This window comes from Punica granatum, chromosome 3, assembly GCF_007655135.1.
Source record: "Punica granatum isolate Tunisia-2019 chromosome 3, ASM765513v2, whole genome shotgun sequence".
Classification (NCBI taxonomy): domain Eukaryota; kingdom Viridiplantae; phylum Streptophyta; class Magnoliopsida; order Myrtales; family Lythraceae; genus Punica; species Punica granatum.
The window spans coordinates 12,631,316-12,649,374 of record NC_045129.1 but is presented as its reverse complement, the minus strand read 5'-3'; the positions used below and the strand labels follow the sequence as shown (position 1 = coordinate 12,649,374).

At 39.5% G+C, this 18,059-nt stretch overlaps 4 protein-coding genes across 4 annotated transcripts; 3 read left to right on the top strand and 1 right to left on the bottom strand.

The window, feature by feature from the left end:
* Positions 1 to 3,512: 3,512 nt before the first annotated feature.
* LOC116200392 (albumin-2-like) lies at positions 3,513 to 4,243 on the top strand. The gene is made up of 2 exons (XM_031531238.1): positions 3,513 to 3,684; positions 3,840 to 4,243. The coding sequence occupies exons 1-2, from the start codon at positions 3,513 to 3,515 to the stop codon at positions 4,241 to 4,243; spliced, it is 576 nt and encodes a 191-aa protein (XP_031387098.1).
* Positions 4,244 to 7,164: 2,921 nt separating this feature from the next.
* Positions 7,165 to 9,543, top strand: LOC116198873. The gene is made up of 3 exons (XM_031529127.1): positions 7,165 to 7,614; positions 8,385 to 8,627; positions 8,708 to 9,543. The coding sequence occupies exons 1-3, from the start codon at positions 7,561 to 7,563 to the stop codon at positions 8,780 to 8,782; spliced, it is 372 nt and encodes a 123-aa protein (XP_031384987.1). The 5' UTR covers positions 7,165 to 7,560; the 3' UTR covers positions 8,783 to 9,543.
* Positions 9,544 to 12,355: 2,812 nt separating this feature from the next.
* On the bottom strand, positions 12,356 to 16,318 carry LOC116198817 (phosphatidylcholine transfer protein-like). The gene is made up of 6 exons (XM_031529072.1): positions 15,958 to 16,318; positions 15,702 to 15,846; positions 14,739 to 14,999; positions 13,904 to 13,985; positions 13,373 to 13,569; positions 12,356 to 12,971 (listed from the first exon to the last, which is right to left on the bottom strand). Exons 1-6 carry the CDS (start codon positions 16,176 to 16,178, stop codon positions 12,687 to 12,689), a joined length of 1,191 nt encoding a protein of 396 aa, XP_031384932.1. The 5' UTR covers positions 16,179 to 16,318; the 3' UTR covers positions 12,356 to 12,686.
* Positions 16,319 to 16,811: 493 nt separating this feature from the next.
* Positions 16,812 to 17,909, top strand: LOC116198818. Its single transcript, XM_031529073.1, has 2 exons — positions 16,812 to 17,490; positions 17,682 to 17,909. The coding sequence occupies exons 1-2, from the start codon at positions 17,051 to 17,053 to the stop codon at positions 17,737 to 17,739; spliced, it is 498 nt and encodes a 165-aa protein (XP_031384933.1). The 5' UTR covers positions 16,812 to 17,050; the 3' UTR covers positions 17,740 to 17,909.
* The last annotated feature ends 150 nt before the right edge of the window (positions 17,910 to 18,059 follow it).

Genomic DNA, 18,059 nt, shown 5'->3' with positions numbered 1-18,059 from the left:
ATTTTCAAAATAAATCAGATTTGTTCACCCAAAAAAGGAATATAAATCATATTATATTTTTTTTTAGATTTTGTACGATAGTTATAAATGGGGATTATGATGCACATAAACGTGGGCATATTCAGGTCTCAAACAATATGTTATACTATGATTTTTCTCTCATTTGTATCTAAATTTTCATTTTTGATTTTTCTGTAATGTTTTGTTTTGTCTCTTTTTTTTAAAAGATTGATGATCTGAGTTTTAACTCTTAAAAGTTATTGCTACCCTAATTCACAAGCCCTTCGAAAGTAAATTCGTCTACCATTAAACGTGAAAGTTGTTTGTTTATTTTATTCTTTTATTTCACTTATGATTCTTAAAGGAGTTTTTTTTAATGTTTTATTATATATATATATATATATTTTTTTTTGAGTTGGCAGAACTATCCTGTGCAACGCACAGGCTCCACGACTAGTATATCAAATAAAGCAAAAAGGTGGTGGACCTAGTCAGATGCCCTCAGAACTCCTGGATTCTTACTGGAATTTTCTCAGCCTTCTTTGTCATTTTGTTTTTCAAACAAATATTGAAATTTTTGAAGTATATAAATATAAATTTCTAGTATCACACATTATTTTTTTATTTTTCAGATTTCTTTTAAAATGATTTTTTATAATTTTTATTTTTAAAAATATTAAAATATATATTGCAGTCCTTACGGGACCGCTCGTCATTTTCTCGATTTTCAGCTTTTTTATAAGAACTTTTTAATTTTTAAAAATGTATAGATATAGACATGGATATAGACTTATGAGACCAATCATTATTCTCAAGATATACATATGGATATAGATTTATGGGACCAATCATTATTCTCTCAATTTTTTATTCTTTTTTAGATATTTATGACAAATAAAAAAATTTCATTTTTTTGACTTTTTTAAAAAATGATTTTATCTTTCTAAAATATAAAAATATTTTATGAAAAGATATGGACAAAACACATAATCTAAGATTATATTTTCTTTTCAAAAAATTAATTAAATCATATTTTTCATAGATATGATGTGTTTTTCAAAAAAACAATTTTTTTACTACTTCTAATAAAAAATTATATCATATCATATATTTTTTTTTACAGATAACCATATTACTTAATGAGATTTCTAAGTTTTTTTTTAGCTTTTCATATTTTTTATTTTTAAAATATTTAGATATAAATTTGTAGGACTGCACATTATATTTTTTTGATTTTTTAGCTTTTGTTAAAATCAGATAATATAATTTTATCTTTTAAATTTCAAAAACATATAAATGTAAACTTGCAAATTGGATCATGCTCTATCCCCTGCAATGCACGGGATATAAACTTTCTCTATTTTTTGAGTTTTTATGAACAAATTTGGGAAACTTTCATAATAGATTTGTATTTTCTCAATTTTTTATTTTTTCTAAATGAAATTTTATTTTTATAGCATTTAAATATAGAATTGTGACATAGGTAATTTTTTCCTCGATTTTTGAGCTTTTTTGGAAAAAGAATCATAAATTTTTTTAAAACATATAAATGAAGATTAATTGATGGGATCGATCATTATTATCTCGATCTTTTTATTTCTTAAATGTTTTAGGAAAAATAAAACAAAATATTTTGTATTTAAATACTTCTAAAAATGGTTTTTGGTTTTTTAAAAATAAAAAAATTTATTCATAGATTTACAAAAAAAAATTTCAAAATATATAGATATAGATTTAAGGGACCAATCATTATTCTCTCGATTATTTTATTTTTATCAATTATGACAAATAAAGCAATATATTATTTTTTAATATTATGTTATAAATAATTTTGATATTTTAAAAAATTAAAATATTTTAAGAAAAGATCCAAACATAACAAATCACGCAAGATTATATTTGCTTTTTAGAAACAAATTGGATCATATTTTTCTAAAATATATTTATATTATATTTTCTTTTCAAAATCTAGATAAGATTGTTTTTTTACATATTTCTAAATTTGGGATTCAATATAACAGAATATTTTTTAAACTTTTGAGAAAATGTTACTATATACATAATATTTTGTAATTTATAATTTTTCTATTTAAGTTGAAAATTAATATGTAATCGCATATATATTAATATATGTGATATAAATATATTAAAATAAAGGGCAAATTACAAAAAAAAACCCAAATTTTGTAAAAAGTCTCAGTTTTGTCCTAAATTTTGTTTTGTAACAAAAAAAAACCATAAGTTTTCTAAAATGTCTCAAAAATGACCTCTGTTATAACTTCCGTCAATTTTTGCCTACGTGTGACCTACGTGGACTGTTAAAGGGACCTATCATCAGCAGCATGACCTACGTGGACTGTTAAAGGGACCCACCGTCAGCAGCAAAAATTGACGGAAGTTATAACGGAGGTCATTTTTTAGACATTTTAGAAAACTTATGGTTTTTTCTGTTACAAAACAAAATTTAGGACAAAATTGAGACATTTTACAAAACTTGAATTTTTTTTTGTAATTTACCCTAAAATAAATAGGTATATATTTATTTTGATAATATATAGTTGTATGGGTGATTTTATTATAGATTTTTTACTTACTATATAAGTAAAATCCAATAATTATCAGCCATATATATCTAATATAATATATTTTTATTGATTGTAAATTAGAAAAGACATATAATCCATAACAAAGTTGACAAAAAGGAAATATGCATCACCTTCTATATCGTACAACCCACGGACTCCACAACTTAGTTATATAAATACAATAATCACGTCAATCTAAAAGTTTTTTTTTTTTTGTGCTGATTTCTGAGAGAATCAATTGTTTGCAATGCAACGGCATCATACAGCAGCATGACTAGGCTGACATCAGGCTCAATAATTCTTAGGCAATTCTAACTTACGCGGGAAGCTTGTTTGATGGATCACGATATAAATATACCTTCCTTTCTCACACGGGTACTATCGATCTGGCCATCTAAGAGCGAAAGACAGCGTTGATCATCTGAGTTCCTTAAGCTTCAACCATTTGAGGTGAGTGAGGGAGTCGTATGTTTTGATTTCGTGTTGATGTTAGCTTAAGCGTGTACTGGCTTGATAAGATGATGCAAGTAGGGAGTTTTGGTGATTAAGATCCGTCAAACTTCACTGGGCATATAAGTTGTTGGGCTCGTGTCCAAAAACTTAAAGGTAATAGGAGACAAGTGAACCTAAAATATACCCAAATGCAAGATAGGATCCTTAACACCGCTTTCACACAGTGTGGACGTCGATGTAGCATCCTTGCTAGCACCCGCTTTCTCGTGTCGCATGGTTAGAGTCAGGGTCAGCCAACTATTGGCCAAAGACCGATCCCGTGTATGCGGTGTGCATGCAGAGGATACGACATGCTGAGTCTCCTAGCGTCTCCGTAGATACGAGGTGCCAAGTCTACAAGTGTGTGTTGCTGGCAAATAAGAGATTTAATATATATATATATATATATACACACATTTTCGCAGGCACCCGAAAATGTCTCAGTTCATGTGGCCCGTAGATGCAGCCTTCCGCTCATCTCGTAAGAACGAAGCTTTTGTTTTCAAGGGGAATAAGTACGTCCTGATCAACTATGCGCCCGGCACTACAGATGATGAGGTGGTGCATGGACCGCTGCTCATCCGTGATGGGTTTCCGTCACTTGCAGGCACGCCCTTCGGCCAGTACGGAATAGATTGTGCTTTCGAGCATTCATCTTCCACGGGGATATATGTAAGGTGCTGAACTATGCACCGGGCACCAGAAACGACTGGATAGTTAGAGGACCCATAACCATCGCTTCGATGTTCCCATTCCTCACAGGCACTGTGTTCGAAAAAGGCATAGATGCTGCGTTCGAGTCGTCAAGGAAATATGAAGCTTACATTTTCAGAGGCAACCGGTATGCTCGTATAAATTACTGTTCCAATCCGCACCTAGTTTCCATCAGTCTCATCGCTCAATGCTTTCCGAGTTTGAGGAACACCATCTTCGAATCTGGAATCCACGCTGCATTTGCTTCGCACCGTTACAACGAGGCATACATATTCAAATATGGCGATTACACACGCATCAACTTCGCACCAGGCACAACAAGTGATTACATCATCGGCGGTGTGAAGGAAATTTATCAGAACTGGCCTTCTCTAAGTGTCATCGTTCCTAGGCGCCCTGCACCAAAGTTTGGCGTTGGCCTAGTGGTCGTTGTGGAAGATACAAGTTCGTGAGCCTGCACCAACATTTTACTGCATCGTTCCTGCATCGATATATCCTACGTTCAATGCACTAAATGTTGTATAAATGTAAGACATGATGAATCATATCTGCACTATCATTTTTCCCCTCTATTTTCCCTCTACCCCTTAGCCTGATCCGTTATCTTCGCTCTGGATATGTACCTATATGTTTTAGATGCTGAGATTATACATTTTTCCTTTTGGTACCGTGTGTCCGATAATCTCGATGAAAAAATCAATTAGTTTTCTTTATCGTTGCAACATTGTAGTCTTAATTTTGTTGCAGCACAATGTTTTTTTTTCATTACAAAAGGGTGATATAGATTTAACACCATCATTTTTTCTATGCTTTAGTCGTTGCAGTAATATCTTTATTTATAGGGTTAATTGCGTCATATAACCTAACGTTTAAAGAAATTCCTAATTCTAGCCCAAACTTGATTTTTTACCTAAGATATCCCAACGTTGACATGTGTTGGGCTGGTTTCTCTCCTATATGGAGAATGATGAGGGCGGGTGATGGAAGTAATCCCACATGGAAAAATTGAGAGGAAATCCATAAGTTTATAAGAGATAATGGTCTAGCAACCCATTGGCTTAAGCTTTTGGGTTGCAGATGGGCCAGAGTCTGAAGTAAGCCCATGGATTTTTCCTAACAAGTGGTATCAGAGCCCAAGGTAACGATCCTGGAGAAGTGCACACGCTATGCGTGGAAACCCACACCGCGCCAAGGCCCGAGTGTGGAACTCGTGGCTAGTGAATGGCCTAACAATTGGTATCCGAGTTCGGAAGTAAAAAGCCCGGCTCGAAGTCCTCCATAAAGTCCAGAATGGGGGGGAATTGTTGGGCCGTGACCTAACAATTGGTATCCGAGTCCGGAAGTAAAAAGGCCGGCTCGAAGTCCTCCATATAGTCGAGAATGGGGGGGAATTGTTGGGCCGGTTTTCTCTCCTATATGGAGAATGGGCCGTGACCTAACAATTGGTATCCGAGTCCGGAAGTAAAAAAACCCGGCTCGAAGTCCTCCATATAGTCGAGAATGGGGGGGAATTGTTGGGCCGGTTTTCTCTCCTATATGGAGAATGGTAAGGGCCTAACAATTGGTATCCGAGTTCGGAAGTAAAAAACCCGGCTCGAAGTCCTCCATATAGTCGAGAATGGGGGGGAATTGTTGGGCCGGTTTCTCTCCTATATGGAGAATGATGAGGGCGGGTGATGGAAGTAATCCCACATGGAAAAATTGAGAGGAAATCCATAGGTTTATAAGAGATAATGGTCTAGCAACCCATTGGCTTAAGCTTTTGGGTTGCGGATGGGCCCGAGTCTCAAGTAAGCCCTGTGGATTTTTCCTAACAAGTGGTATCAGAGCCCAAGGTAACGATCCTGGAGAAGTGCACACGCTATGCGTGGAAACCCACACCGCGCCAAGGCCCGAGTGTGGAACTCGTGGCTAGTGAATGGCCTAACAATTGGTATCCGAGTTCGGAAGTAAAAAGCCCGGCTCGAAGTCCTCCATAAAGTCCAGAATGGGGGGGAATTGTTGGGCCGTGACCTAACAATTGGTATCCGAGTCCGGAAGTAAAAAGGCCGGCTCGAAGTCCTCCATATAGTCGAGAATGGGGGGGAATTGTTGGGCCGGTTTTCTCTCCTATATGGAGAATGGTAAGGGCCTAACAATTGGTATCCGAGTTCGGAAGTAAAAAAACCCGGCTCGAAGTCCTCCATATAGTCGAGAATGGGGGGAATTGTTGGGCTGGTTTCTCTCCTATATGGAGAATGATGAGGGCGGGTGATGGAAGTAATCCCACATGGAAAAATTGAGAGGAAATCCATAAGTTTATAAGAGATAATGGTCTAGCAACCCATTGGCTTAAGCTTTTGGGTTGCAGATGGGCCAGAGTCTGAAGTAAGCCCATGGATTTTTCCTAACAACATGTTGGTTTCACATCTATCCCAACGTTAATTTTCCGTCCAAAATTGACAGAATTGCACACGTGGCATGTTAATTTCACATGTATCCCGACACTTATTACAAAATTAACGTGTCACGTGTGCAATTCCATCAATTTTGGACGGAAAATTAGCGTCGGGATAGATGTGAAACCAACACGTCAATGTTGTGATATCTCAGGTAAAAAATCAAGTTTTGAATAGAACTACGAATTCCTTCAAACGTTAGGTTATATGGCGCAATTATCCCTTATTTATATATTACCTAGGCTAATGATCTATCTATACATTAAAAAAAATTATGAAAAAGTACCGTGCCGCACACGGGTATCGACTAGCTTTAAATTATATTATAAAACTCTTATTGCTTTTTGCCCCGAACTAATTACCACTATATTTGTGAAAGAAAATAGAAATATGGTAAATTTCCGCTCGATAATGACAACTAAATTTCTCGATTAAATTGCTTAACAAAATACGTTGCTATAATCTTATCGATATTATGAATTTTCCTGTATATGATTTTAATTGATTTTATAATTATACTTAATAAAAGAAAATAAATAAATTTTTATTCGAATCTAAATGCTTGGCCATGTCCTTTGAGATCCTTTAAATGTAAATCTTTTTTCTTTTAATTATATAGGAATGAAAAGATAAAGAATAATAATCGATCTTCACCACCGATTTTACGGGAAGGTACAAATCACAAATTTAATTCTGATAGGAATTTTTTTTTTTTGGGGGTTAAAATGAAGGAGATCAACGCATCTCCAACGTACTCAGAGAAAAAACGCATCTCCAACGTGTATTTTGTTCCTGGTCTTCGAGAGAACCTCTTGAGCATGGGACAATTTGTCCAAGCGTGGCTATCACATGGAAATAAAGGAAGGGCTTTGTACGATTCGGGACAGCAAGTGAAGCTTGATTGCAAAGGTGAGATTGCAATCGTCTTTTTCCTTTATATATTAAGTGCTTCCTCGTGTTTCTAATGCTTCGGTACAAGACTCCTCGTGGTTATGGTACAAGAGGTTCAGCCATGTGAAATTCGAGAGCTATGAGTTTCTATACAAACTAAAAATAGTGCTTCGAAAAAATTATTTTTTTTGTTACGAACCTGTGAATCGGGTTGAATTCACGTGTGATTCTCGTGCTCTTGATCAACCTGCAAAAGGGGGAGATCGGGATAGTGGCCCGATTTCTCTATCCGATGCTCAAGTCAATCAGGATTCTTACGAGAGCAAAAAGTACCTAATCCCTTAATCCCCCTCCCCCTCTCACTCTAACAGCCTCAACTCCTTCCTCTCTCATCCTTTCAGCCACTGCCTTGGCAGGCAACAAAGCCCAGAAGTCTTCCGATGCTACTCCTCCTCCAACCAATACTGTTGCCACATGCTCATCTCGAGGTGGAGGTAGGAAAGTATTTAAGGTTAATCAAATAACCTGCGACGACTTCATAAATGTGGCCACCGATGGCCGCATTTATGATGTCGAAAAGCCATGCTTCCCCCACCCCCAAGAGAAGCTCGATCAGGCTAGAGAGAACGAGATGGTGATATGGCCAAACCAAATCGCCGCACTTTCCACTCCACAGAGACGTTGTGGCCGTGGGCAAAGCATACCTGATTACCCCAAGCCAGCTCTCCCCCAACGCATGGAGGATCTGGTTTTGCTTCTATATTCACTGCAAGACCCAAGGGCAGAGCTAGTTGCTCATAGTGTTCCGCCACTTCTATCGAATATAGCGGCACCCCTACGGGCACGACGGGGAATACAACTTCACCCCGCACAAGGGATTAAAGATCTGCATGGATTACGAATGAACCAATGCGGACTAGAGGAAGAAGTTGTTTTCCATCCAGCTCCGCAAACCATAGAGAGAGAGCGACTCTTGGGTGTGGCACACGACAACCCAATAGGACAAAGCACAGAAGCTGACGGGCATCCTCGAGACCTCCGCAGCTATTGCCATCAAATGGGATGTCGCTCCGCTTAAGGACGAACCTACGCGAAAACACTTCCTCTCTTGATTAAAACTCTGGTCACTAAGCAAGCCCTTAAGGCCGCGAAGCTGATCGTTGACCGAGAATGGATGATTACATGGCTATGCACTAACACCTCTTTCTTTATTTTTGTTGTAGGTTGTTTATCTCCGATCTGACACTTACTGCGATGCTTTCAGGCAAAAACTGAACTTCCCACCTCGATCCCTCCATCTGCTCTGGTCCCAGCTTCTGCCTCGGCCCTCTCTAAACACCCACGCGATGAGGGCGAAGCTTCTAGAGCTCCAGTGAGGAAGAAGAAGAGCAGTGGAGCCCAACTGATTGGGTTCTGCTACCTACCCAGGGACCGCTCCAGTTGTGAGGACGTCTCGCGTTTCTCCAAAGAAGAACTCGTGGACATCTACCTCCACGAAGAGCTTCGCGTAAGTCTCACTCTTATTACTTTAATTTATGTGCTTCCATTTACACTCTCTTTTCCAATAGACTTGCCTCAAACTTGCAGAACCTCCAGCAACAGTACGATGCGTACGAAGGGTGGCTGCTGGCAAGGAAGGAAGCAAGAGAGTCCTTCTCCTAACTAAAAGAAGCTGCAGAGCGAAAGGACCATTATAAGAAGAAGTACAAGGAGGTGGAAGCAAAGGCCAAAGCGCAAGATGAGGAAACTCAAAAACTGAAGGAGAGCCTAGACACTCTCCAAAACCAGGTCATACAATTGAAATAGGACCTGGATGTGGAGAGAAAAGATAAAGAGAAGAATATGAGTCTACACTTGCACTTTGTCAAGGCCTCTCAAGAACAGCGCCAAGCTCAAGCTCTGCAAGCCCTCAAAGAAATGAACAAGCAGTCCGCGAGGCAAGGCTCCAAGCGGTGGCAGAATTCAAGGATGGTCCAGAACTCCCGAACATAGTCGAGAGAGGAATAGTTGGGCCCTCCTCGAGTTCACGAAGGGCGTGAGGGGGGTGGTGAGGGAGAAGAATCCAAAGGTCAAGCTCCGCCAGTACGAGACCTTTGAGTTTCTGTACGTTCACCTGGCAAGTGTCAATGAACTTGCCTTCCCACCTTACCAGTTAGTTGCCCCCAAGCAAAGGCTGAGGACCCAGCTCCGAACACTTCTAAGGTTTCGATCATCCACCTGCATCAACTGACGCTCCAACGGACCCCTCAACAACACCAGACACAGCCTCCATAGACTTTACCACCCCTTCCCCTCCGATTGAGGGAGAAAATGTGATTTCTGCCTCCCCCAGCAAAGGGGAAGCCCAAGGGTAAATTGTGGTTTACCCTTTCTTTTCTGCTTCCACACTTAGCTCAAATGCATGATCTAACAAGTCCGAAAAACTCTACTAAGCACTGACTGAAGCGTCAAAGCGAGATCTCATAGTGAGGCAATATTTACTTCACAAAAAAAATTTAAAACTTGCGAAGCTTGACATACCACCATTCCAACGCCATCATTGGTCTCTACGGCATTAACAAGCCCTTCTGACCGCAACAATGACTGAACACTCTAGTGCAAGCGTACGTCTCATCATGCATTTGTCTCTGAGAACATGCCTCTCTGACACAACATAGTGTTCACAGTGTGTTTCGCCCCAAGTGCCCTGCACAGATCAGTGTGCTCCGCTATGTGGGCCCTGCACAAGTCTACGTACTTCGCCACGAGGACCCTACACAAGTCTATGTGCTCCGCCACGAGGGTCTTGCACTTCACAGAATCCCGATCTCCGTAGTGCTATGTCTGTCAGGCCACTGGACCTGACGGAATATAAATAGGGGTCTAATTGGTCGCTGGACCCGGCGAAATAGAAAAAGGGGCCCGAATAGCTGCTGGACCCGATGGAATAGAAAAGGGGTCCGAACGACCGCTAGACATAGCAAAATATAAATTGAGGTCAACTCTTACCGCCATAGGTTAATAGATGACCCCCGCTTATGAGATATAGATATTGAGAGTTGAGGATGATATGACTGAAATATGCGGGATCACGGTACCGTCCTAACTTGTCGCAAGGAAATGCGATCTTATGGCTCTATTGTTTGACTAATGTTGTGCATTGTTTGTTTGGATTGATTTAGATAGATTTGATGATTGTTGAGCTTGTTGGAGTATGTTCTTATACTTGAATGCGAGTGGGATCTAGAGCTTAATCTGTCAAATGATTGTGTAGTGATTTGCTATGGAACGCTAAATGAATGATTATTTGATGTTTATATGATATTGTATATTAGAGAAATGGTTGGAAGAGTTGTATGTATTTGTTAGTATGATTTAAATTTAGTTACTATATTGGATATAATTATTATTATAATATATATATATACACACACACCGTATATGTGTGCAGGTGAGCTGATGGTTGGATTAGATATGATCATATTATTTATTTGAATATTTGGTTGTTTGCAATTAAATATTTATTTAATAATAATTCATTTTGCTTTGAAATATAATACTCGCTGAGATACAGCTCACAGCCTCTGCATATAATTTTTCAAATGAGCAAGAAGTTAGACTAGTAGCACATGAGAACATTTTGGACAATTGGGGATTAGCGTGAAGGACTTCTAGCTAGATTTGTGTATATTGTAGGTATTAAGTTATGTACTAAATGCTTATGGATATGTTACGACCTGAAACTTTTATTTAGTTGGTTTACTGATGTGGGTGAGAAAAAATACTCTCTTGAGATGTGTGTGTATATATATATATATATATATATATTAGAGCTTGCTAGATTAGTTATATATATTTGGAAGTTTATGGAAAACATGTTTTTATATTAATAGTTTTATGTGGTGATTAATATCGAAGAAATTTAGGAGAAACTCTACTGAAATTTCGGATCGTGACACTTCTTCAGCCACCTCAAGGTCGCCCTCTATTCCTCTCCTTTCCTCCTCCTAGCCTCTGCCCTTCACCAATCCATCCTCTTCCTCTTTCCGTTATTACTCTGTTTCCCTATTCAGCTCCTTCACGCCATCACCGATTCACCACCACCAACAGGCCCCACTATAGCCTCTGCTCCTCTTCCTCTTGATGTTGTTGTCCGACTTTAGGCCCCAACTTTTAGCTATCTAGAGTCGGGTTCCCTTCTTTCGAGGGAGGTAACAACCTGACAAATGGCCACCACATTCTTGAACGCTCTCTCTCTTTCTCTCTCTGCGACTCTTGGCTCGACTCTCTGCTGCTTGAGGAGCCCCCTATGCTTTATTTTGTTGCCGAGAAAAAAAATTGAGCAAGTAGAGTGAGAGAGAGAGAGAGGATTTCATTTTTTCAATTTTACCCCCAGTAGAAATGGGGCTGAATGAGAAGGGGAGGGGTAAAATGGACATTTCGATCGACTAGCCCCAGATTGCAAGGCAAAGTTCCATTATATGCCATTCTAATTCCGTCTGACCATATAAGCAGTCATTGTTTGCCACATCACTAAAATGGACGTAATCATGGACGGATGATAGATATAGGACAAAAACCAAAGTTGATATATTTTTGTGAGAAAATAAATAGTTCATGCTAGATTTGAGGAAACATTCAAAGTTCGTGAATTTTTAGGCAATTTGCCCTTTTATTTTATGTTGATATTATTGTATTTACGAATTTTATAATAACAAAAAAATTGAGATAAATAATCCCTTAAAAAATATATAATATATAAATATATTATGAAAATTCGAAAAAAAAAAATAATTATGAAAATGTGAAAAAATCTAAGATGTAAATTAATATATAGGTGATGCGAAGAGTCGATATTCCATGAGCTGAGGGTTACGAACAAAAGTCTCGTCAATCAAATGGAGAGCTCTCGTTGAAGAAATCTCAATTATATAATATATAGAAGATATATAAAACCTTGGGAGCTAGAGCAGATAGCTTAACTTATAGCATTTCCATAAAACTTTCAGTTCGTGATTAAGTGATTTTTTAATTGCTCAAGAAGAATTAATACCATCAACTAAATAGTGATTATACTCAACTGAGTCCATAAATGACAAAAAAATTTAAAAAAAAAATAATAAAAGCTTTTCAATTCATGAATGAACATTACATTCCCAAATAAATAAACGATTGAATGCTACATTTTGGCTTTTATTTGCTCAATCAACTATTTATGCCCCAGCCAAAGAAAAGGGAGGCATCAATGTTTGATGATTGACATTCCGCTTAAGCTTCAACTTATATGAAAACATAAATTCAAAATTTCATCTACATCAGTTCATATATTCAGCCGTTCGGTATAAAAAGTTACAATAATGCCAGTGGACTGGTTATACTCAATCCATATCTACACACCGGGAGATGAAGCCTCAACAACGCCACAAAAAACATCTGCTTCTAACAAAATATATAATGTGCATATTGTTTCATCTCCTCTACAGAACAAAGAGTTTGTTGCTATCGGCACGCACAGGTCTCATGTGGAGTTGTGGACCACGTGAACGGCTCTTAATTATTTCTTCATTACTCCTTCAGAAATTAAATCTCAACCATTTGTTTGGCCCAAACCTGGAGTAGAAGAACCCCCACGCTTACTCAGTTTAGTCAAGATATAGGCCATTGTGGCTCCAAGCGCAGGGTTACCCCGAGTCAGGCAGAGGACTCCCCCGAGAAGGATAACACTGTTAGCGAGGACCTTCCTCGAGGGCTTCCTCAGCAATTTCTTAGGCTTCCTCACTTCCTCGGTGCTCCGTCTTCCCTCACGAAGGGAAGGTGAGGCAGATATCTGGGCACCATTGTTACTGTTCTTGGTATCTAATCCAGGGGGAACCTGTTTGGAAGAAATTGACATTTCAGACCACAAAACAATTACAAAGCAGAGACTTTTGCTTCCATGATAGATCACCTTGTGTGTAATGATTATCTTACAAACTGAACTAGACGATAACGTGCCATAGGCTAAAGATTTCTTACTAGTAGCTTTTACATCTTTCATTATATATGGACATCCCTAATATTAAATCACGGTCAAATTACAAAAAATGGTTACGTTACATTACTCAAAGATACTTGAGAAATAACCTCACGATAAATTCAGTATTTCATCATACCCTAAAGTAGTACTTAATTCTCATTTTCCTCATGATAGTATAACCAACATCAACTGCCAAATTCTATTTCCTTATCATAAATTAAAAGTTCCATCAAGAGGCTAGATTTTCAGAGCCAGACCTTTTGAATTAATGAGAGCGCATCAACGGCTGAACCTTGGCGGAGATGCCTTGTGGTAGAGTATTTGCGAAGAGCACTATCCATTTTGCATACATAACTCCATATGCCCTTTGAGAAAGCTAACTTTGCCATATCCACATTTAGACCAGCGTCCTCTTGGTGAAACATTCTAATTTCAGAAGCATTTTGACCAGGCACTGCATTTTTAAGTATAGAACTAGAATAATTAAACTAGTAGCTTCAAAGTCCATAGTCCAAGCTAGGAGACGCACAATAAGCACACATAAGATAATTGGATAGTTGGTCTAAGCCGTATAAGATCAGCTCGCTTCTACGATAGAGAAACCAATAATATAGTACAGCAATCACCTCTATATATCTTCTAAAGCGCTTCTACGATAGACAAGCCAATAATATAGTACAGCAACCACCTTTATATATCTTCTAAAGATCAAGATATGCTAGTTAATTTCTTTTTTCTTTTTTTTTTTCATCTCCAAATTTATAACAGAAAGAAGCTCCAGAACTTGCCTTTCCTGATTCTCCACCCAGATCTAAAGTATTCAACACGTACAAACTTTCTTTGCCGTGGCGCTGATGAATGTTCACATTCCTGTGAGATTAGGTCAGAAAAGGAGTTAGTAAGAAGATCAAAGAAACAAAAGGCCAAAAGGGATAATTCCACAAGACCATTAGCCAGCAAGGTTTCATAATCAACTTGCAGGGCTCATCTTACACTAAATTTAATTTTAACTCGTACAGCAAACACTATCTTCTACCCATTGCAGTTGATTACCAGTAGTATCAACATTTATCAATCTTGAATATCTTATTTCATCTAGTGTTGTCAAACATATGGTTGTTGAGAATATTCATAAGGTTAGACCTTGACCAAAGAGAACCACCAAATTGTGCCAGCACCTGACAAAATGAGCAGGGGCTTATCTTCACTGTCCCTTTCTCTAGCTAATTGCCATGTACTTCAAATTCTACACTGAAGGGGAAGAAATGGAACAAAAATGCATAGACGAAAGGGAGATGAAGAAGATGGAAGTCCTGCATGTCTGAATAGACAATAGAGGTTTAAGCCAAACACCCCATCACAAGGGCATCATTTTAGAAATTGCTATCAGAACTCTTGGATTATTTTATCAGAGCAACCAAACCAACTCCTGTTACAATGCCATGGGAGAATAATCTCCATTCATTCAAAAACAAACCTCGTGGTATAAGGATTCTATAATGATGAAGAAACTAGAATAGGATTAAAAACACACAAAACAAAAAGGCCACCAGATATTATGGAGAAGAGTTGCATATTGGAGATGCAATTGTCAAGTCTCTCGACAGAGAAGAAGCAAGTTACCTTAGTAAAGCAGTAGAAAGAACCATCGGATCCCTCCCACAATCTCCATGCTAATACATATTCTCTGGCAGTCAACAGAGGAAACTTCTTAATCATTCGGCCAATTTCAGTTCCGTTGCTTCTATCCACTTCCAACTGCTCAAAAGCAGTCACAGTCTTGTCCCATAACTTCCTGTAGTCATTATCCATGTAAAAGTCTCTTAGCAGTTCAGGAGAGCAATTCTCAAATAGTGTCACACTCAAGTACTTCAAGGGGCCTTCCTGCAAGCAGTCAAGAGAGAAGGCAGAGTTGATTATCATACAGAACCATATACCATGACGTGCTCATGGAACTTATCCATTAGAAAGAACTGTTCCATCTGGACGATCTTCCAATAATTTACTCTACGTGTGATCACACTCAATGCTATACTTCCAAAACCGAATGCAAAGTGCTCCTTCAATTAGAGACGGGTAGTATAAATAGGAGAGGAATATGAAATGAGACACCACCATCTGCTCCCAAAACTGATTAATTTTAAGAGAGAATAGCCATGAATACTAAAACTGAATGGCGAGTTAAAACAATTTACAGAAACTGATGCATATCTTAATTATTTTGCTTTGAAATTCCAGTGGATCAAAGGAATATCTCCAATCAGACGAAAAGTTTAATCTTTCTGGAAGTAAAATGTGCCGAACTCTTCCTTTTCAGATTTCCCAATGTAACCCAATTTCAATCCTCATATGCCAAAGAAGCTACACCAAACCAACACACAAGTATCATCTGAACTTGTCTCGACTTCCAGTTAAGTAAGAGCTCACCAACACCACTACTATCTAAAGAACTAACTAACACAACCATTGTGGAAACCCCAGTTACAGGCGCTATCATCTTAACATGCATAAAACAGAAGCATATCTCGAGAGCTGAAGCCTGAGGAAATGAACAAGCAGTGTACAATACTTAAGTGAACCAGATACCTTCGGCTTGCAGCATTTTGCAGTATAGTACACCGTATTGTTACTTCTTTCTGTCACCATCTCCCATTTCTCCGCCTCGTCGGGTTTCTCCTCCAAATTGTCTAACAGGAACTTCAGATCATCCTCCGACACAATCTCCGAGACCCTGCAGCAGAAGAGCACAAAACTTCCATTTCACTTTCCAAAAGAATAAACCCGCCATGGACACTCAAAACCGAATTTCCGCAAGCAGAGGTATATACGGAGGAGGAGTGACCTGAATTGGGGATCGCTGGGCGGGGAGAGGGGGGAATTGGTGGAGGAGCGGCCCAATCGGCGAGACAGGAAGACGAAGAAGAACCCGCGAGTGTAGTGCCATGCGAGTATGAAGAGGAGGGCTACAGCGGTGGCCCAGCCCCAGACCAAGCTCCGCCGCCACAGTTCCGCCGCCACCACCACCGGAGGAGAAGAAAATTCGGCCTCGATCATCCCCATCATCGTCTTCAATTCAATCCATTTTCTTCCCGGAGTCCGACATGTAACGTCCGCCCCACTGAACTGTCCTATGCTTTGTTCTTTACGTACACACACACAGAGAGAGAGAGAGAGAGAGAGAGAGAGAGAGAGAGAGAGAGATGATCAATGATCATTCATCTGTTTGGGGATTGGATACTTATTGGAAATACCCATTCAGGAAGAGCCCCAAACGCGGCTTTCGTCATCCCAAGGCGCTTAAAAGATTGAATTTCGCATTTTGACCCCTGAAGTTTTTAATTTTCCCTTAATTGCCCATTCTCGAATCCAATTGATCACTTCATGTTAGAACTTGCTAAAGCCCCATAGCCATTCACTTCGACCCGGACCTGCGCTGAACCTGTCCGGATCCCATTCGATGCACTCATCTGTGTAAGAATCGAGACAATCTTAGAATCTGGGGACCTTTCTTTGAAATAATGCGGTATGCGGCGGAGGAGCTGTGATCTCTTTGGGTCGAGTATTGGTTCGTGTGGTCGAACTTCCCTTGCAGAATCTTTCTTGGTTTTATTTGAACCCCGTTTTTCCAAGTGAATATTCACGTCCATTAGAAAAAAACGGGAGCTTCCACACCACAGGACGTATATCTAGTCATGACAACATGTGGATAAGATGAGGACACAACCAACCCCAAAATCTTGGCAGTTAACCGCAAGACTGAGAGGTAAGTGTCTGCGTCTCCGTCTCTTCCTCTGTCTCTGTCATTGTTGGGTTATGAAGTTTAAGGATAAGGCTGGCAAAAGGGACAAAGAATTGTTGAGTTTTGGGGCCAGAAAATGAAAGAGGCGGCATTGCCCATACTAGAAATAATTAACAGATTGTGAAGCAGCAGGAGAATGTTACTTCATGTTAATGGATGGAGTCGATGGACTAGGATGGCTCGGATCAGTTGCGCATCATCGGCACAACGCTCACATTCGGGTTCGAAAGCGAGTGCCCGAGTTAAAATTGGAAGGCGCGCCCTTGCCGCCGCTGGGTGGACCCTGTCCTTGTCCCTGTTGCTGCCAACTGCCATTTCTCAGGCGGAACCGGAACAGGAGCCGGAGTCAGAGACGCTGTCAAACATACCGCAGGAGCTGTCGGGGGAGTGCCCCACCCCAAAGGACTGCAGGAAGCCGAGGATCCAGCGGCCCAAGTCGAGGAAGGCGGAGTCTTGCACCACCAAGTGTGTCACCACCTGCATTCGTGGCGGCAATGGGTCTCCTGGAGAGGGCCCGCTTAACATAAGGGGGCCTTTGGTCGTATTCAAGGAGGGATTCCGGAGCCGTCGATACTGGTATATGTCCGTTCATCCCTCTTATACCATGGCTGCTATTCCTGTCTTTTCAATCTATGCAGATGCATTAACTGGCTTAATGGAGAATGAATGTGATTTAATGATATTCTCATCTATTCTATACAATGCTCCGTTCCGTCGACATTCCATCGCTAAGCCTCACGTATTGCTTTCCACGATGCTTTCTGCAGTTTGGTCGAATGCTCTGATATATGCAACCTGATTGGAGATCAAGACTATGGCCCTTAAATACTTGTATATAGGCGGCCTCCATTACCCATTCTCAGAAATTTTTGAGTGTTAAGGACTTGAGATCCCGGGTTTCTGAATATACTGCATCAAATTTTTACCTCATTGTTGATTGTCCAAAGACAAATATCTTTGCATAGCTGGGAACAATAGATGGCATGTTCTTTTCAGCAGGTTGAATACGAGAGGGCAATCAGGTTTCGAGCTGGCTTACCCAAACTGACCGTGCCCCAATTCATAAGTAATCGAGTTTAACCAAACTCACAGGAACACAGATGCATTAATCGAGCGAACTCAACAGACCCTTTTGCAGCTGAACA